This window comes from Tursiops truncatus, chromosome 11 (assembly GCF_011762595.2).
Source record: "Tursiops truncatus isolate mTurTru1 chromosome 11, mTurTru1.mat.Y, whole genome shotgun sequence".
In the NCBI taxonomy this organism is placed as follows: Eukaryota; Metazoa; Chordata; class Mammalia; order Artiodactyla; family Delphinidae; genus Tursiops; species Tursiops truncatus.
In genome coordinates, this window is record NC_047044.1 from 63,044,020 (window position 1) to 63,066,317 (window position 22,298).

A 22,298-nucleotide genomic window follows, 5' to 3' on the forward strand; every position below is an offset into this window, starting at 1 on the left:
CTTCAGTATTACCTTTTAAATGAACAAAACTCCATATATGAATAGATCTGTTTCTAGATCTGTGTTTCTAGATCTCTGTGTTTCATTTGTCTATGATTCTATTTTAAGGCTATCCCACATGGTCTTTTTTTAATTATCTATCTATCTATCTATCTATCCAGCCATCCATCTGGGCTGTGCCAGGTCTTCGTTGCGGCATGTGGGATCTTTAGTTGCGGCATGTGGGATCTTTAGTTTCAGCATGCGGACTTCTTAGTTGTGGCATGCATGTGGGATCTAGTTCCCCGACCAGGGATCAAACCCAGGCCCCCTGCATTGGGAGCACGGAGTCTTACCCATTGGACCACCAGGTAAGTCCCTATCCCATATAGTCCTAATTACTGTAGCTTTATGATGTCTTAACATCTGACACAGCAAATTCTCTGACCATCAAGAATTCTTTGGCTATTCTTGGCACTCTGCATTGTTATATACATTTAGAATCACTTTGTCAAGCTACAGAGAAATAATGTTTTTTTTTTAATGGGAATTGCATTAAATCTATAAATCCATTTTGATTTGACTCCATGTTGAGTCTTCCAATCCATGAATATGGTACATCCTTCTATCTAAATGTTCTTTCATTTCTTTCAATAATGCTTTATCATTTTCTGATAGTGTTCTTACACATTTTTAATTAAATTTCTTTCTATTTTATACTTTTGGTACAGTTGTAAGTGGCATCTATTTTTATATTTCATTTTCTAACTACTTATTGCTGATATAAATAGGTGTGACTGCTTTTTGTAAAATGATCTTATATTCAGCAACACTGTTAAAATCACTAATTTTAGTAGTTTAGATTCTTTTGGACTTTCCATGTATGGTATCTACAAAAATTCCACAGCAAACATCAACACAGGGTGAAATGCTGAGGGAGCTTTTCCTTTGAGACCAGAAAACAAGACAAGATGCTTGCTTCATTACTTCTTTATTCTTCCCAACTTTATTGAGGAATAACTGACAAATATAACTGTATATACTTAAAGTGTACAGTGTGATGACCTGATATGCTTATACACTGTGGAATGATTACCAAGATAATTAACACATGCATCCTCTCACATAGTTAACTTTCTTGCTTCACTACTCCTAGTCATCTGGCGGTCCTAGCAACTACAATAAAGCAAGAAAAAGAACTATCATAAATATTAGAACTCTATTATTCACGGATCATCTTATTTCCTTTCATTTACATTTTTGATGATTTGTTTTTCTTTTCCTAACTTCCTAAGATGGACACTTAGCTCACTGATTTGCAGACTATTTTCAGGCATACCTCAGAGATATTGCGGGCTCAGTTCCAGATCACTGCAATAAAGTGAATATTGCAATAAAGTGAGTCACACAAATTTTTTGGTTTCTCAATGCATATAAAAGCTATGTTTACACTATGGTGTAGTCTGTTAAGTGTGCAGTAGTCTATGCACATTTATGTCTAATTATGTCTAAAAAAAATCAATGTACATACCTTAATTTAAAAAATACTTTATTAACCATCATCTGACAATACAGGGTTGACATAAACCTTCAATTTATAAAAAACGTAGTATCTGTGAAATGCAATAAAGCAAAGTACAGTAAAACGAGATATGCCTGGACACTTAAAGCTAAAAAAAAAATTCTCTCTAGGCATGGTTTTAGTTGTATCTTACAAGTTTTTATATATAAATTTCTGTTATTTTTCTGTTTAAAATACTAATTTCTATTTTGATTTCTTTTTTGATCCAACTGTTATTTAGAAATATTTCTTAATACTCAAACATTTGGAGACTTTCTAATTATCTTTTGGATAACTAGCTTAAATGTACTGTGTGCATAACAACCTGTATGATTTTAACTATCTAAAAACTGTGGCAGCTTGCTTTATGACCCAGTATATGGTTAATTTTTAAAATGTTCTAGATGCACTGGAAAAGAAAGTAATAAACAAACAGTTGTTGGAGGTACTGTTCTACATATGGCAATTAAATATTAGCAAATTACATTTGCTAATCATATGATTCAAATATTTTATATCCTTATTAATCCCTCATTTGCTTGTTTTATCAGTTACTAAGGGATCTGTGTTAAGAATGTACTATGACTGGAACTCCCCTGGTGGCACAGTGGTCAAGAATCTGCCTGCCAATACAGGGGACATGGGTTCGATCCCTGGTCCAGGAAGATCCCACATGCCGCGCAACAAATAAGCCCATGCACCACAACTACTGAGTCTGTGCTCTAGAGCCCACGAACCAGAACTACTGAGCCCACGCACCACAACTACTGAAGCCCGCGGGCCCTAGAACCCGCGAGCCACAACTACCGAACCCGTGTGCTGCAACTACTGAAGCCTGCGCACCTAGAGCCCGTGCTCCACAACAAGAGAAGCCACCACAATGAGAAGCCCACGCACCACAACGAAGAGCAGCCCTCACTCACCACAACTAGAGAAAAGCCCACGCTCAGCAACAAAGAGCCAATGCAGCCAAAAAATAAATAAATTTTTGAAAATTTATTTTTATTTTATTTTTTTACTTTAAAAAATATTTTATGTATCCTTATAATTGTCTAATATGAGGAACAGTCATTTTAGGATAGAGTTGCAAAATTCAGAGGAAAAATTATTTTTTAAAAAAGAATGTACTATGACTGTGAATTTGTGTAGTTCTTTAAATTCTGTCAATTTTTGTTTTAAAGCTGTTATTAGAATTAATTTTTCTGTTAAATTAAATCCTTTATCATTATGAACTGCTCCTCCTTTATCCCTAATCATGCTTTTCTGCCTTAAAGTCTACTTTGGCTGATATTAATACATCCATATCCAGAACAGTTTTCTTTTGCTTAGTCACTATTTTTTTCTTATTGTGGTTAAAAAAAAAAAAAAGCCATTTACCATCTTAACCATTTCTAAATGTATGGTTCAGTAGTGTTAAGTGCATTCACATTGCTGTGCAACCAATCTCCAGAATTTTTTCATCTTGCAAAGTTAAAACTCTGTTATCTATTCAACAACACCCCATATCCCCTAGCCCCTGGCAACCATCATTCTTCTTTCTGTTTTTCTGAATTTTACTAATCTAGATACCTCATACAGGTGGAATCAGACAGTATTTATATTTTTGTGATGGGCTTATTTCACTTAGCATAATATCTTCAAAGTATATCTGTGTTGTAGCATGTAGTAACTATGCTTTCAATTTAATAGTTTTCCTGGAGATTATAACATCTATCATTGACTTGAAAATTCTAATATTAGTTGGTAGCTTTACCATCTTCATTGACAAAGCAAGAAAGCTTATGCCCCTCCAAACTTATGGGCCATCGATTTTGTATTATTCTTTATATATTTTTAAATCTTAATAAAACATTCTTATTGTTTTATACAATCAATATTCATTTAGATTTGCCCACAAATTTGTGGTTTTCATTGCTGTTCGTGCCTTCTTGCATCTCCAACTTTCCAACTGGGTAGTCTTTCTTCTGTATTCAATACCTTTAGTACTTTTTTCAGTGGGGTTCTGGTAGTGATGATTTCTATTTTGGTTCATTTTTGGTGTTCTGTTGTTGTTCAAACCATTTATTTGCTCTTTATTCCAGAAGCATATTTTTACTGTAGATGATGTGTATAGAACTGTAGACTGGCAGCTATTTTTACTCAGCCCTTTAAAGATATCATTCCACTGTCTTCTGCCTTCTATCATTTCTGTTGAGAACTTAGCTCATGTGATCCTTGCAAGATTGTTGGATTTTCAAGATTTCCAGTTCTCTGCTGAATTTCTCCAAGTTGTCTTTATTTCCTTGAACCTTTTAAGAATAGCTGTTTTAAGTCTGTTTTGGATAATTCCAATATTTGGGTCTCCTGTGTATCATTTCTATTTCTACCGTTTCTTGTTCCATATTGTTATTATTTCATTGCCTCATGTTTCTAATTATGTTTTATTGTATACTAAACACTCTATTTTTAAAATTTATGGTAAAAGTAATTTGTGAGGTTACCTTCTTCCAGAGAGAATTTGTCTGCTAGTACCAAGGCACCTACATTACCTCAAACCTATCCCAGAGCATAGGGGATCACAAGTGCCCCCTCACACCCCAGAAGGCCTTCTATATCAACTGCAGTCCACTTGGCTCCAGGATTTGTCAGCATTCAGCTTCTCAGCTGCTCTATTCTCTTTGCTTCACCCAAGGGACTGCCACTTATATGAGTTATCAACAGCAGTCAAACTCACAGAGACAGAAAGTAGGATGGTGGCTGTCAGGGGCTGGGGGAAGGGAGAATAGGGAGTTACAGTTCAGTGAGTACAGAATTTCAGTTTTACAAGGTAAAAAAAATTGAGGAGAGGAGGGGAAGAGAGAAACATATAGGTACCTCCGTATAAGATGAAAAGTACCACAGGATAAAGAAATGGTCATTCATGATCAACTATGAAATTTGAGTGAGCTGTTTTAGTGTTTCGGAGGTTTAAATATCAAATGTGGAGGTATTTTATAGCTGAATAGTTTTACAAAGGAGAAAAGAGGAAGAGAGAGAAACAAATTTAAATGCAAGATGAAGTCGACAAAAAAACTACTTATGAATTTGTTCTTATCATTGTAACTTGATATAGTTAGACACTGATAGGCAAACAGTTTTTACGTCTAGAACAATATTAGCAAACCTGACTGTTAAAAAGAGTCTAATATACCACCCCCAGAGATAGTGATTCAGAATTTTTTTTTCCATATCCAGGATGATTCTGATACATGGTTAAGTTTGAGAGACAAAATTATCTGACAAAATCAGTATTCTTAAAATATTTAAAAAATTACAACGTTTGGTCTCACCCTTCTCTAGTCTCTAAAGGCCAATTAGGAATAATATAAGATACACTAGTAACCTGTGGGAATCACAACTAAGCCTATATTCCCAACCTTGGGTTACCCCTAGAGTTGGCCTTCTATAATCCAGTGCTGGATTCAGAGATCAGTCAGAAAAATGTAAAAAGTTATGTATATCTATTCCACTATAAATTCACATTATAAACCTGATAGGTTCTCAAATATTTGCCTTAGGTTCTACTCACAGGTTCTTTTGTTTATCTCGTGATTTTTGGCATTTAGGTGTCCAACAAACAGTATACATAAACCAAGGGTAAGGCCCACAGGAGATTTCTGGCAGAAACATTTCTTACCTAGTTAACTAGTAAGCCACATGAACCAGTAGACCATTTAAGGTCTAAAGACCCACCCTCTGTTGCCACTACCTAACTCAGTGCTAGCCAAACAATCTATGATAAAGAACTAGCTGTTGTTTTAATTTCTAATCCTTTGAGGACCAATGCTTTTATAAAATACAATAAAACCAGGCTGAAGGGCTAGGATGGCATGAGGGGTTCAGCAAGTCCTCTCCTTAAAACGCAAGTATTAAACTGAACAAAACTGCCAAAAACAACCATTTCAGGGTTATGGAAATCAACCAAAGGCACACAACAAATTACTAAGAACCTGCCAGGGCCTTATGTCAAAACAGTGGAGTCTGTACCCTTCTTGCCTAGGACTGCTCCCATTCTCCTATTTCCAGCTCCCTGGGGAACAATAGCTTTATCAGGGCAGGGCAAACCATGAAAATCAGCAGCTTTACTGCCAAAGAAAGCTACCTTGATCTGGAGAGGAGGGCAAAACCTCACAGCTCCATCAGCTCACGTGCAGAACTCAGTAGGAAATGAATAGAAAAACTTGCTGCTTTGCTACTCTGAAGCTGGAGTCTTGGTTGGCTGAGTGGTAAACAAATAGGAAATTATTTATTTATTTATTTATTTTTTAGCGGTACGCAGGCCTCTCACTGTTGTGGCCTCTCCCGTTGCAGAGCACAGGCTCTGGACGCGCAGGTTCAGCGGCCATGGCTCACGGGCCCAGCCGCTCCGCGGCATGTGGGATCCTCCCGGACCGGGGCACAAACCCGTGTCCCCTGCATTGGCAGGCGGACTCTCAACCACTGTGCCAGCAGGGAAGCCCCAAATAGGAAATTTAACAGGGAAATCCTGGAAATGAAAGAGCCATAGAAAAGCTAGATAGGGAATTCCCTGGCGGTCCAGTGGTTAGGACTCCATGCTTTCACTGCAGAGGGCCCAGGTTCCATCCCCGGTTGGGGACCTGATATCCTGCAAGCCACATGGTGCAGCCAAAAAAAAACAAAAAAAACAAAAAAAACAGAAAAATGAAAAGCTAGATAAACTTTCTACACATCCCTAACTAAATGAGAAACTCTGTACATGTACAGGGGAGACCAGTGCAAAGTCAAAGCAAAATTGAGAACTGTCTGAATTTTGAATGTGCTCCCCAACGCACATAGATCAATCAGCAGAGGATAAGAGTCTATAAGGTTTGAGATGTTTGAGCACAACCTTGGTCCAAATCATTGGCTGAGCACTGAACACTGCAGACACAGGGACAACCCATAAAAAAACAAAGCTAAAAAATAAAAATTACAGGGGCTTCCCTAGTGGCACAGTGGTTGAGGGTCCACCTGCCAATGCAGGGGATGCAGGTTCGTGCCCCGGTCCGGGAGGATCCCACGTGCCGCAGAGCGGCTAGGCCTGTGAGCCATGGCCGCTGGGCCTGCGCGTCTGGAGCCTGTGCTCCGCAACGGGAGAGGCCGCAGAGTGAGAGGCCCACGTACCGCAAAAAAATAAAATAAAATAAATAAATAATAAAAATTAGAATTTAAAAATGTGCAGATATATTAGTGGCTGTACACATGGAGGAGGTAGATTCTTCAGTTTTAAGTCCAGACTAATTCTTTAAATACCCTCCGAAAATTAATACCAATCCAGAGTTAACACAATATATTATGTAAACTATCCACTTTTTAAAAAAGCTTTAAGAAAAGGAAGATTCACTCATATACAGGAAAAAACCCAAACACCTGTCAATAGAAACTTATTCTGAGAGGGTTCAGTTGGTGCACTTAACAAAGACTTCAAAACAGTTAATATAAATATATTCAAAGAATTAAAGGAAAATATGGTCATACCAACTCAGCAAATAGAGAATCTCAATAGAGAAATAGAAACTATGAAAAGGAGCTAAAAAGAAAGTCTAACTGAAAATACAATACCCAAATGAAAAGCTTACTACATAGACCTAATAGCAGATCTGAGATGGCAGAAGAATCAGTGAAGTTTAAAAGAAATCAACAGATGGGCTTTCCTGGTGGCGCAGTGGTTGGGAGTCCACCTGCTGATGCAGGGGACGCGGGTTCGTGCCATGGTCCGGGAGGATCCCACATGCCGCGGAGCGGCTGGGCCTGTGAGCCATGGCCGCTGAGCCTGCGCATCTGGAGCCTGTGCTCCGCAACGGGAGAGGCCACAACAGTGAGAGGCCCACGTACCGCCAAAAAAAAAAAAAAAAGAAAGAAAGAAAGAAATCAACAGAAATTAAACAATCTGAAAAGTAGGAAAAAAACAAGAGAAATGAACAGAGCCTCAATCACCTGTGGGATAACACCAAGCTTACCACTATACATATAACAGGATTCCTAGCAGGAGAGGAGAGAATGAAAGAAGCAGAAAAAAAATTTTTTTTGATGAAATTATGGCCAACATTTGATGAAATTCCCAAAAGGGCCATACCAAGCTGTATCACAGTCAAACTGTTAAAGACAAGGAGAAAATCTTAACAGCAACAGTAGAAAAATCACTCATCACAAACAAAGAATAATATGACATATTCAGTGGAATGGCATATTCTAAGTGCTAAAAGAAAAAAAAATGTCAAAGAAGAAGTCTATATCCAGCAAAACTATCCTTCAAAGATGAAGGTTAAAATACAAACATTCCAGACTTTTAAAAAGGCTAAAAGAATCCATTCCTGTCAGATCTGCCCTACAAGAAAAACTAAAGGAAATTCTTCGGGCTGAAAGGAAATAAAACCAGACAGGAACTCAAGTCCAGAGGAAGGAATTAAGGGTACTCAAAATGGTAAATATTTGGGTAAATATAAGAGACTATGGGGACTTCCCTGGTTAGCAGTGGTCAAGAATCCGCCTGCCAATGCAGGGGACATGGGTCCGAGCCCTGGTCCGGGAAGATTCCACATGCCGCGGAGAAACTAAGCCCGTGTGCTGCAACTACTGAGCCTGCGCTCTAGAGCCCGCAAGCCACAACCACTGAGCCCGTGTGCCTCAACTACTGAAGCCCCCACGCCTAGAGCCCGTGCTCCACAACAAGAGAAGCCACCACAATGAGAAGCCTGTGCACTGCAATGAAGAGTAGCCCCCGCTCGCCACAACTAGAGAAAGCCCGCACGCTGCAACAAAGACCCAATACAGGCAAAAATAAATTAATTAATTAATTAAAAAAAAAAGAGACTATGTATATATTTTTTTCTCTTTTCTTCTCCAAATTTCTCCCAAAGGTATAAGATTGTTTAAAACAATAAATAACATGATATTGTCATAATTATCATATAGGGTTATATCATACATAGATATATGTGAAAATAATAGTACAAAACAGAAGGAGAAACTGCAGTTTGCTAAGCTGGTTATGAAGCTATTATTGTAAGCCTGGCAAGTGAAGCAATACAGCAGACTGTTTAAGGATACCAAATCCCAGTCTGGCACCAAATTCCAGATTTGGTCCTTAGTAGCTCTGAGGTGTTGGGGAAATAATTTAATATCCCTGTGCCTCAGCTTCCTCACTTGTAGAACAGAGATAAGAAAAGTAACTACGTTAGAGGGTATTTTTGTGAGCAATTAAACAAGGTAATATACATAAACCCTTAGAACTGTGTCTCCAAATATTTTGTGTTAAATAGTATTATTCATGAGATGATATCTAAACAAATGACATATGCATATCTTATTTCTGTACACTGTCATCTCTTGAACTTCAAACACTGCTATGAAATAGAAACTATTACACGTGCCGCAACTAAGGAGCCCACATGCCGCAACTAAAGGAGCCAGCGAGCTGCAACTAAGGAGCCCTGGAACCACAACTAAGGAGCATGCCTGCCACAACTAAGGAGCCTGCCTGCCGCAACTAAGACCCGGTGCAACCAAATTAATTAATTAATTAATTTTAAAAAAGGAAACTTATTATTTCCCATTGAGAGGGAAATGGGTCCCCAATTCAGGTCTTTCTGACTGAAAATACTCTGTTCATTCTCAACGTGTCTACATCTTCACTCAGGCCAAGGTGGAAGTCACAAATGACAAGCCTGGCTTGGGTTCCAGCCCTCTGAGGATGAGTCTTGCCTCAGCTTTGGTTTTAATGTCTGCAACAACTGATTATAAATGTTGCTGTGATTCTTGCACGGCTTTCCATGTGTTTTGAAGCCAGTTCCCCAGGCTTGTTTATCATATTTATTTTACTGCATTTAAAAAAAAATAAGAAACAAATGTTTGGACAACAAACTAGGGCTTATATATTATTCAGCAGAATAGGGAAGGATTCCCTACCTCATCTGGTAGGGAAGGATTAATTTTTTAAAAAGCCTCTTTTCAGGATCATGGAAAGCTTCTACTCTTCTGATGTAACCAATTCACACTCTAGCCAGTAAAAACAAGAGTCTGTTTCTTCACATCATCTCAAATTCTGGGTTATATCATTTAACATTTGCAAAGCCCATGGGCTAAGCAGTTTCTTATTGTGAGTATAAAAGAGGTCGACTAGCTTGTTATATGTTTATTTATGATTTGCTTTTCATCTTCTGAGAACTGCTTTTTAACATATATTATCCATGTTTTTAATAGATGATTCGTGTACTTCTTACTGGTCTTGAAGTACTATTTTCAGATTAAGAGTAACATCTCTTAAAAAAAGAAAGAGTGTATATGTATATGTATAACTGATTCACTTTGCTGTATACCTGAAACTAACATTGTAAATCAACTATACTCCAGTAAAAATTTAAAACAAAATAAAATAAAATTACCCTGTAAAAAGAAGAATAAAACAAAACAAAACAAAACAGGAGAGGCAATGAGGCTATACTAGAACAAAGTTACTGTATTTTACCAGAATTAAGTCAGTATTAGCCTGAAGTAGCTTGTGGTAAGTTAAAGGTGCATATTGCAACCTAGAGCAATCACTAATAAAATAACTATTTTAAAAATAGCTTTAAAAAAATCAGAGGAGGGACTTCCCTGGTGGTACAGTGGTTAAGAATCTGCCTGCCAATGCAAGGGACATGGGTTCAATCCCTGCTCCGGGAAGAACCCACATGCCGCAGAGCAACTAAGCCCGTGCGCCACAACTACTGAGCCTGTTCACAACTACTGAAACCCGCGCAGCTACAGCCCATGCTCCGCAACAAGAGAAGCCTCTGCAATGAGAAGCCTGCACACCACAACGAAGAGTAGCCCCTTCTTGCCGCAACTAGAGAAAGCCTGCGTGCAGCAACGAAGACCCAACGCAGCCAAAACAAAAACAAAACACTAAAAAATATGTTTAACACAAAAGAAGGAAATAAAGGAGTAACAAAGGAATAAAAATGAGACATATAGAAAACAACAGATGGCAGGCATAAACCCAATCATACTGATAAATACTTTCAATGTGAAGGACTAAATAATCAAAATGTAGAGTTGTTAGACTAGATAAAAAGCAAGATCTAATTATATGGTGCCTACAAGAGACACCCCTTAGACTCCAAGACACAAACAGATTGAAAGTAAAAGGATGAAAAATATATTCCCTGAAAACAGTAACTGTAAGAGAGCTGGAACGGCTATATTACTAGCAGAAAAACTAAAACTTTAAATATATTACTAGAGATAAAAAGAACATTTTGTAATGATAAGAAAATCAATACATCAGCAGAATATAACAATTATTAATCTATATACACTTAATAACAGAGTCCTAAAATATGTGAATTAAAAACGGACAGAATAGGGTTTCCCTGGTGGCACAGTGGTTGAGAGTCTGCCTGCTGATGCAGGGGATAAGGGTTCGTGCCCCAGTATGGGAAGATCCCACATGCCGCGGAGCGGCTAGGCCCGTGAGCCACGGCCGCTGAGCCTGCACGTCCAGAGCCTGTACTCCGCAACGGGAGAGGCCACAACAGTGAGAGGCCCGCATACTGCAAAAAACAAAAACAAAAACAAACAAAAAAACTGACAGAGTAGAAAGGAACAATACACAATTCAACAATTACAGCTGAAGATTTCTATACTTTTCTCTTAGTAAATGACAGAACAAGTAAACAGAAAATTAGTAAGGATATAGATGACTTGAACATCATGATCACCCAACCTAACTGACATAGATAGAACACTCCACCCAACAATAAATCAATACACATTCTTTTAAGGCACACATGGCATATTCTCCAGAACAAATCATATACTAGACAAACACATCACAAGAATGGAAAACTACAGACCAATATCTCTCATGAATACAGGTGTAGAAATCTATGACAAACAGAAACCAGTAACATAAAAAAAGATACATACTATGACCAAGTGGGATTCATACCAGGAATGCAGAATTGGTTTAACATATGAAAATTAATTAATATAATGCTCTATATAAATAAAGGACAAAAACACATGATCATAACAATAGATCAGAGTTTCTCAACTTCAGCAGTATTGACACTTTTAAATAAAGCCAAGCACATCTTTGTTGTGTGGAGCTGTCCTGTGTAGTGCAGAATGTTTACAGCATCCTGGACCTAAATCCACTAGATGCCAATAGAACCCTAGCCCCAAGCTGTGACCACTAAAAATGTCTCCAGACATTGCCATATATCCCCTAGGCAGCAAAATCATCCCTGTTTGAGAACCACTGAAATAGATGCATAAAAAACATCTGACAAAATCCCAATACCCATTCATGTAAAAACTCAGCAAGGTGCAAGATAAGAAGAGAGAGGAACTTCTTCAAACTGATAAAGGGCATCTAGGAAAAACCTACAGGTAACATCATACTTAATGGTAAAAGACTAAATGCTTCTCCTCAAGAGTGAGAGCAAAGCAAAGATGCCTGCCCTCACACTTCTTTGCAACAATATACTGGAAGTTCAAGCCCATGCAAAAGGCAAGAAAAGAGAAATTACAGTCATCTAGAATGGAAGAGAGGAGGAAAACGAACTTTATTCACAGAGGACACAGCATTATATATTGAAAATCTAAGTTATCAACTAAAAACTACTTGAACTAATAAGTGAGTTTAACAACAACAAAAATCAAATGTCTCACTCACAACAGCATCAAAAAGAATAAATTACTGGGACTTCCCTGGTGGCGCAGTGGTTAAGAATCCGACTTCCAACTCAGGGGACGCGGGTTCAAGCCCTGGTCAGGGAACTAGATCCCATATGCATGCCTCAACTAAGAGTTCATGTGCCACAACTAAGCAGCCAGCGAGCTGCAACTAAGGAGCCTACCTGCTGCAACTAAGACCTGGTGCAACCAAAATTAAAAAAAGAATAAATTACTTAGGAATAAACTCAACTAAGGAACTGCAAGGTCTGTTCGCTTAAATCTATAAAACATTACGGAGAGAAAGTAAGATCTAAATAAATGTAGAGATATGCTATGTTCATGAATTGAAAGACTCACTATTGTTAAGATAACAATTCTCCACAAATTGATCTATTGATTAATGCAACCTCTATCAGATTCCAAGAAGATATTTTTGTATGAATTGACAAGCTGATTCTAAATTTCTAAGGAAACATAAAGAAACCAGGATAGCCAATAAAGCTTTGGGGGAAAAAAGGTTGGAGGATTTACTCTACACCTTACTTATTATACTATACTTTAAGAAAAGATAAACTGGGTTTTATCAAAATTAAAAACTTTCGCTTTTAAAAAGACACCATTGGGAATTCCCTGGCGGTCCAGTAGTTAGAACTCTGCGCTTTCACTGCCAAGGGACCAGGTTCGATCCCTCATCGGCGAACTAAGATCCCACAAGCCACATGGTGCGGGGGTGGGGTGGGGGGTGGAGCGGTGGGAAGACACCATTAAGAAAATGAAAAAACAAATCACAGACTGGGAAAATACATAAATATATTTGCAAATCATGCACCTGATAATGGACTTGTATTCAGAATAAAAAATTCTTACAACTATAAATGGAGTATAACCTTTAAAAATTGTGAATCACAAAAAAAAAAAATTGTGAATCATTATGTTGTACACCTGAAATTTATATAATATTATAAATCAACTATACCTCAATTAAAAAAAAATTGTGGGGGGGAAGAAGACCTACAACCCAATTTGTAAAAATGAATAAAGAATTTAAATAGACATTTCACCCAAAAAGATATACAAATGGCTAATAATCACATGAAGAAATAGTCAACATTATCAGTCATTAAGGAAGTACAAATCAAAACCACAATGAAATATCAGTACACACCTAGTAAAAGAGCTATAATAAAAAAGACACCATACCAAGTGTTGGCAAGGATATGAAGCATCCAAAACCAACATTTATTGCTGGTGGCATTATAAAATGGTCAGCCACTTCGGAAAACAGTCTGGCATGGCAATTTCTTTGAAAATTAACCAATTCTGCTCCTAGGTATTTCTCCAAGAGAAACAAAAACATATGTCCACACAAAGACTTGTAAGCAAATGTTCATAATTTATAATTGTTCATAATAGTCAAGACTGGAAATAATCCAAATGAATAATCAACTGGTAAATGGATAAACAAAATGTGATACAACCTGTGATATTGTAGTATAATAAGAAATAAATATTTTGGTCTTCATCCCCAGTTCCTGGCTAAGGACTCCTAAAACCTTTGTAACTCCCTAAGCTGTAAAGGTGCTAGGAGCATCTTCTGTTCTAATATTTGGTATTTGACTCCAGTTCCTAAGAGATCACAAATGCCTTGAAATTTCCTGGGCGACAGGAGCATCTTTAGTTCTAAGGAAGCAACTTGGTGGGTTCCTGGACAGCTTCAGGATGGAGGCATGGTCACCAGAAAGATCAAGCCATAATTAAGGCTTGGAACTTTCAGCCCCACACCCATCCGTTGGGTAAGGGAAAAGAGAGGAGTTAGAGATGAGTTAATAATACTCAATCACATTTATGTGATAAAACCTTGAAAAAAATCTCTGAAGTATGGGGTTCAGAGAGCTTCCAGGTTAGTGAACCCATCCATGTGCTAGGAGGGTAATACACCTCAACTTCATGGAGACAGAAGCTCCTGCACTGGGCACCCTTCCAGACCTCACCCTATATACCTCTTCATCTGGCTGTTCATCTGTATTCTTTATCACATTCTCTTCTATGTATATAAACCAGTAAAAGCAGTAAGTGTTTCCCTGAGTTCTGTGAGCATTATAGCAAATTACTGAACCTGAGGAGGGGGTCGTGGAAACCACCCGTTTGTAGCCAAGTTGGACAGAGGGGTGGATAACTTGGGAATCCACTACTCATGATTGGTGTCTGAAGTGGGAGGGACTGAGCCCTTAACCTGTGGGATCTAATGCTAACTCCAAGTAGACAGTGTCAGAATTGAATTGGATTGTAGGGACACCCAGCTGGTATCAGAGAATTGGTCAATGTGGGAAGAACATCCACACTTCTGGTCACATAAACATCATGAGTAGCAGAGTGTAAAAAGAAACAGGGTTTTTCCTTTTTATACCCTAACGCTACTCAGCAGTAAAAAGGGGCAAGCTACTGATACATTAAAAAACATTAAGGAACCTCAAAAACATTGCACTAAGTGAAAGAAACCAGACACAAAACCATATGGTATTAATCTGTTTATATGAAATCTCTAGAAAAGGCAAAACTAAAGACACAGAAAGTAGATCAGTGTTTGCCTGGGGTTGAAAGCAGGAATTGATTGTAAACAGGTAAGAGTAAATTTTGGGGGTGAGGAAGGTGTTTTAAAATAGGATTGTGGTGATGGTTGCACAACTGCATAAATTTACTAAAAACAGGATATTCCCTGGCAGTCCAGTGGTTAGGACTCAGTGCTTTCACTGCCGAGGGCCTGGGTTCAATCCCTGGTCGGGGAACTAAGATCCTGTAAGCCTCACAGCGAGGCCAAAAAATTTTTTTTTACTAAAAATAATAACATTGTCCATTTATAATTGATGAATTTTATAGTATTTAAATTATACCTCAATAAAACTGTTTTGAAAGGGTCTGGATGTTACAGCACTGTCAAATCACTATAAGAGTTTCTAGGGACTTCCCTGGGGGTCCAGTGGTTGGGACTTCACCTTCCAATACAGGGGGTGCTGGTTCAATCCCTGGTCGGGGAGCTAAGATCCCACATGCCTCGCGGCCAAAAAAACAAAACATAAAACAGAAGCAATATTGTAATAAATTCAATAAAGACTTTAAAAATGGTCAACATCAAAAAAATAAAAGTTTCTAAACAGTCTCCATTTAAAAATATTTCTCTAGTTCACAGATCAGACTTTGAGAAGCACTGATCTGACTTCTGCTAGGTGTTGGCTAAAAGGCTTAGAGCAATCAATGGCTGCAGCTGAAATTGACCTTAATTTAAGCCATACAAGTTTAACTCCACTAAATATTGCATTAAATAAGAAATTTACCAGTATTACTGATATAGGAAAATATGGAAACATGGTCTACTGTGGAATAAAAACATAACTCATTACAAAATGACACTTAGTAAATGAGTTGTCACTAGAGAACAGAAACTACCATAGTATCTATCTTTTTAATGTATTTTAACTAAGCTGATAAAGTGAGTATAATTATTTGGACTAATAAAACCCAAAACTATGAAATTTTAAATATATAAATGAATTAAATGAGATAGAATTTTATAAGTATTTTGTATTTTGGGGGGTTCAAATATCAGTTATATATATGTATATATTTGTTTCAGAGAAAGTCCTAACAACATATAAGCTTTCTTTTGTTTCAACTAAGTGTAAATCTAGGCTACGTTCAATCGAAATTTTTTAGCACTTAATGCCTATGATGTGATCTAAAATTTATATTCATTTTACAGCAACTGGATAGCAGTTATAGAAAGCAATGATACTCTTTTATAGCTCTGGAACAACACAGGCATGAAATAAACAAAGACTCTATAGTTTTTAAAAGGTCAAAGCAATCTGAAGTCAACTTTTTAAGGAAAAATTAAATATTAAACTTTTTAGATGAAATTTTAAAAACTTTTCAGTTGATAAGTCTCACTCCACAGAAGAGTTCAGCTTCTTTAGTAATCTAACCATTCCTTAGATCTCAGATTTTCTTTATACAGGTTTTCTATACAATGAAACTACAGCTTTCAAAACCACAAGCAGCTGTGGTATATTGTTTTCGTATAATGAGATTTTTGATTTGGCCAGTCAAAATTAAGTTTAAAAGCATTTCCTTCAACCTAAATGTCCATCAACAGATGAATGGATAAAAAAGATGTGATACACACACACACACACACACACACACACACACACACACACACACAATGGAATACTACTCAGCCATAAAAAAAGAATGAAATAATGTCATTTGCAGCAACATGGATGGACCTAGAGATTATCATACTAAGTGAAGTAAGTCAGAGAAAGACAAATAGCGTATGATATCACTTATATGTAGAATCTAAAAAAATGATACAATGAACTTATTTACAAAACAGAAATAGACTCACATACGTAGAAAACTAACTTATGGTTCCCAAAGGGGATAGTGGTGGGGAGAGATAAATTAGGAGTTTGGGATTAACAGATACACGCTACTATACCTATAAAACAGGTAAACAACAGGACCTAATTATAGCACAGGGAACTATACTCAATATCTTATAATGACCTAATGGAAAAGAATAGTAGGTATGCATGTGTGTGTGTGTGTCTGTATATACCTGAATCACTTTGCTGTACACTTGACACTAACACAACATTGTAAATAAACTATACTCCATTAAAAAAATTTTTTTTAAGCATTTCCTTCATATTTAACACGTGAGACCTGGGTCTACAGCTTTGTTTTGAATTAAAGAACATTAACTTTACATTGAAAATTAAATTGAGGGGAAAAAAATCCAGGATAGCTATGGTCATTCTTTTAACAAACATATTCCAGTTATGTGTGACAGTTCTAGTGCTATTTGTCCCTTTACATTTTCGCAGCTATTCTTGGAAAGCTGAAAAAGTGACTTCATCGTCTTTGTTGTCCCTTCCTCCTTATAAGTACTCTTGATATTTCTTGACTCTTTGCAACTTATATTTTACTTTATACAAAAAGCTAGAGTCATAATCCCAGAAAGAAAGCTAAAGAAGGAATCGATGACTAGAAGCATTTACTCTTGCTTCATTTCCTGCCTCCGAAGAAACATCAACTCACAGGATATAGAATATCCTGTAGTAAGTTATCTCCTACCTCTTCTAACATATGTTCACTCTCCAAAAAGTGCACTTTCAAGATGCATTTGGCTTTCCTAAAAGTATATTAGTAAGTTTATAAGAGTAGAAAAGCAATTGTTATATGAATTAATTCACAAACTAGTAACACAAAAAGCTATAATCTAATATCCACAAATCCTTAGGTAGTTAAAGGCACAACAGATAAAGCTGTGAATGTTCCATACTCTTCTAAAATTAATTGTGCAGTCATGACAGAAAGATAAGTTATAACTATCAGTAGTATTGCACTAGGTGAGGAAAAGCATGACATCACTCAAAACACTCAAAACTATGTACAGATAGAAATGGTGATCATTACTCCACAACTATGCTTTTAACAATTTATGCCCACATGGAATCTTACCCTTCTGGTTTTGTTTCCTAGACATTTCAGGTTTTTTTAATCTCAAAAAATCCAGAAGAAAAGTATCCTTTTGCCTTGTCTTGGTTCTGATTGTAGTGATCTCTGATTTAAAAACAGGCAACAGAAGGCTGTAGTTGGAGGTGATAAATATAAAAATCCTGGTTATTCAAAATTCTGTTCACTAGCTGTCGATCTCCTTTTCTTCTCTCGTATCAACTTCTTGTCAGGAAATATCATTGCAGACATTCATGTCTCTTTTTCCAGGGAGATTCTGGGGGGAAAACACACACACACATATTCACTATTAGAGTAACAGTTGTACAAAATTTCTAAGAGATATCCACAGGCTTTATTTTATACTTTTTCTAAATGAAACTAGTTATTAAAAGAAAGTACTCTAGAAAGAATATAGTTATAAAAAGCAATATTTTAATTAACACAACATTTTACATCAACTATACTTCAATTTTAAAAAAAAGTTTCTCAAAAAATAAGAAATCACTGTAAACCTTAAAAACAAGCAATATTTTGCTCTTTAAGAAACATTAATCTTAGAATCAAACCATCTTCTTAGTTCAGAAAGCATGTTTTCTTATTCTTCTTAGCTTGTATCTAACTCAAAATCTTATCCCCAACCTAAGTGTCCATAAAAAGAAACGTAACAGGTGGATGGACCTAGAGTCTGTCATACAGAGTGAAGTAAGTCAGAAAGAGAAAAACAAATACCGTATGCTAATACACATATATTGAGTCTAAAAAAATGGTACTGATGAACCTAGTGGCAGGGCAGGAATAAAGACACAGATGTAGAGAATGGACTTGAGGACGTGGAGGGGGGAAGGGGAAGCTGGGACAAAGTGCGAGAGTAGCACTGACATATATACACTACCAAATGTAAAATAGATAGCTAGTGGGAAGCTGCTGCATAGCACAGGGAGATCAGCTCGATGCTCTGTGACCACCTAGAGGGGTGGGATAGGGAGGGTGGGAGGGAGACGCAAGAGGGAGGGGACATGGGGATATATGTATACTTATAGCTGATTCACTTCGTTGTACAGCAGAAACTAACACAACATTGTAAAGCAATTATACTCCAATAAAGATATAAAAAAAATCTTATCCCCATCTCTGCCTCACAGACTAAAATAATTACTTCTTATCATTCCCTAAGATCTCTCTTACCACCTGCTCTTCCTGTCCAAATCAAGGGTCTTTTCTCTTCTTCTAGAATTTCCTTTATCTAACCGCTCCTCAAGTTTCCCAATTCACATATAGTTGCAAGACACTTGGGGTGGGGAGGCGGTGAGTGGGAAGGGGAGAGGATAAGGGGAATTTAATTTGATAAGGAAAACTCAAACATCAAAATTTGGATTAGTCAATACTACAGAAAGCTTTTATAAGTTGCAAAGATACAAATGCTTTTTTTTCCATATTACTGAACATTTAAAAAATACATGTCCAGGGACTTCCCTGGTGGCGCAGTGGTTAAGAATCCGCCTGCCAATGAAGGGGACACGGGTTCGAGCCCTGGTCTGGGAAGATCCCACATGCCGCAGAGCAACTAAGTCCACGTGCCACAATTACGGAGCCTGCGCTCTAGAGCCCACGAACCACAACTACTGAGCCCGTGTGCCCCAACTACTGAAGCCCATGTGCCTAGAACCCGTGCTCCGCAACAAGAGAAGCCACCACAGTGAGAAGCCCACGCACCACAACTAAGAGTAGCCCCCGCTTGCTGCAACTAGAGAAAGCCTGTGTGCAGCAACGAAGACCCAATGCAGCCAAATAATAAATAAATAAATAAATAAATAAATAAATAAATAAAAATACATGTCCAAGATTTCTGGGTAAAGAAAGCATGAGGAGGATCATAGAACTCTTATACCTGGACACCTGATAGGATAAACATTTTTAAAAATGCAACCCAAGAAGGAAACGAGAGTGATCTTATATGAAATACTTTTCAATGTGGAAGGAGGAGAATGAAAGGGATAGTCATGGGTAAGTTTAAAAAAAAAAAAATCCATCAAGAGTAAGAGCCTCTTAGGGAATTCCCTGGTGGTCCAGTGGTTAGGACTCCGCGCTTTCACTGCCATGGGCCCGGGTTCAATCATTGATCGGGGAACTGAGATCCCACAAGCCGCAAAGTGTGGAAAAAGAAAACAAAACTCTATAAACCACTATGGGACCTCAGGAAAAGGAGGCTGAACCTCCTTGGCTTGCCATCTTCCAGGGCATTAAGCCACATTGGGAGAATCTGGCAAAGCTTATGTTAATACATGGAATTTACCACTGGATAAAGTAGGCCTGATAGAAAACATTTTATGAGACTTTAGAAAAAAGAACAGAATTCAAATCACCAAAAATGATTAAACTCTTCAATGGCAAGCTCTTCTCTACCTTCATGCCCTTAGCTTGAAAAGAGGATGAAAGCAACAATCAACCACTAACCATAGTTGATAAGCAAGATTGGGTGGGGATAGGTCTCAAATTAGGTGGGAAACATATCAAGGATATTTCAACGATCTCTCTCAAATAAAAGGTATAAACAGAACTGTTCCACATAAAATATAAAGAAGATCAATAAAAATGACACAGCAACTATCAAATATCCAATAACAAAAGAGAAAGACAATGAGAGAGAAAAAATTACTATGCAGCAGATGAAGAACCTAACCTGGAAAACAATCTAATCCCGCAAAACCAAAAGCAGATTCTCCCTTGAATACTTATTTGAATACTTCAAATAAGAATGTAGAGGGCTTTGGGCTTCCCTGGTGGTGCAGTGGTTGAGAGTCCGCCTGCCGATGCAGGGGATGCGGGTTCGTGCCCCAGTCTGGGAAGATCCCACATGCCGCGGAGTGGCTAGGCCCGTGAGCCATGGCCACTGAGCCTGTGCTCCGCAACGGGAGAGGCCACAGCAGTGAGAGAGCTGTGTACCGCAAAAAAAAAGAAAAGAAAAAGAATTTAGATACAGGGCTTCCTTGGTGGTGCAGTGGTTAAGAATCTGCCTGGCAATGCTGGGGACACGGGTTTGAGCCCTGGTCCGGGAAGATCCCACATGCCACGGAGCAACTAAGTTCATATGTCACAACTACTGAGCCTGCACTCTAGAGCCCGTGAGCCACAACTACTAAGCCCTCATGCCACAACTGCTGAAGCCCGCACACCTACAGCCCGTGCTCCATAACAAGAGAAGCCACCGCAATGAGAAGCCCTCACACCGCAAGGAAGAGTAGTCCCCACTCACCACAACTAGAGAAAGCCCATGCACAGCAATGAAGACCCAACGCAGCCAAAAAAAATAAATAAAACATTTTAAAAAAGAATTTAGATACAATAAAATAAGAGCTAAGAAATAAATTAAAGAATGAATAAGAATAAATAGAATGAAAAGAAAGATGTCTGCAAAGCTGAAGAAAACCTGAAAAACAAAACACCACAATTAAAGGTTCAATAAGATGTCAGAAACAGCAAGAAACAGAAGAGATACAGAGAAAACAGAGTGAACAGAGTGGAGAAAGGCTTTCAGAATTTAAAAAAAAAACAAACAAACAGATATTAAAGCAATTAGAAGATAATATTAGAACATAAAAATGATCCAATCTATGGATAATTAGAATAAATATAATAAACTCAAAAAACATAGGACTCAATAAAGGGAACAGAAAAAACATTCACAGATAATATGCAGGAAAAGCCCCTTAAAATAAGGGACCAGTATCATTCACTCCCCACTGCCAATCCATCAGAAGAAATCCTATCTGTTCTACCTTATGCATACACCAGAACTGGACCACTTGTTACCACCCTTATCTAAGCCACAATCATTTCTTACCTGCATTGCTATGATCAAGACTGTAATAGTCTCCTAACTGGCATCCTGAGCCTTCTATTCTGCCACTCTCTGGCTTCTATTTCACATAGCTGCTTTTAAAATTATAAGACATTGTGTCCCAACTCCACTGTTCAAAGCCCTCTAGCAGCTCCCCATTTCATTCAAGGTAAAAGCCAGAGCCCTTAGAGTGGCCTAAAAGGTCTTACCTGCTCTAACACCCTGTCCCCATCCTCGCTTTATCTCTCTGACCTCACGTCCTACTACTCTTCCTCTCAGGTACCCCACACCAGCCACACTGGCCTCCTTACTGTCCCTTTTATAACTTAGATATGTTCTCACCTTAAGGCCCTTAAGGTATTGCCTCTGCCAGGAATGTTCTTCCCCTAGATATCTACATGGATACTTCCTCACCTCCTTCAGGTCTTTTCTCAAATGTTACCTTCTCTGTGGTTATTCATGAGAAACTACTGAACTTGGGGTAAGAAAAGAGAGAGTCTGTGGCATTATTGCCTAAAGCTACTCCCATCCCCAGAGGTCAGTGGGAAAGGTAGTTCTACCAAGGTGGCGAAAGTCATGAAAACCAGCAGCTTCACTGACAGAGAGGGCTGACTTGATTTAAAGCAAAGCACAGAAAAACCCCACGCCTATCCGCATTGTCAGTAAGAGTTTGCATTCTTAGTGGCAAATGAAAAAGCAAGACCAAGGGCTCAGCGAGCC

General features: G+C 37.9%; 2 protein-coding genes across 2 annotated transcripts in view; both read right to left on the minus strand.

The window, feature by feature from the left end:
- SPATS2 (spermatogenesis associated serine rich 2) overlaps positions 1–17,877 on the minus strand; it is a 74,538-nt gene extending 56,661 nt beyond the window's left edge. Inside the window, exon 1 of the mRNA XM_019934481.3 lies at positions 17,744–17,877. Coding sequence (XP_019790040.1) covers positions 17,744–17,768 — 25 coding nt within the window. The 5' untranslated portion in view covers positions 17,769–17,877. The remainder of the gene's footprint in view (positions 1–17,743) is intronic.
- Positions 17,878–17,900: 23 nt separating this feature from the next.
- The window catches only part of LOC109549862 (cytochrome c-like), a 48,257-nt gene continuing 43,859 nt past the window's right edge, over positions 17,901–22,298 (minus strand). Inside the window, exon 2 of the mRNA XM_073788726.1 lies at positions 17,901–18,014. The gene's annotated coding sequence lies outside the window, so the exon portion shown is untranslated. The remainder of the gene's footprint in view (positions 18,015–22,298) is intronic.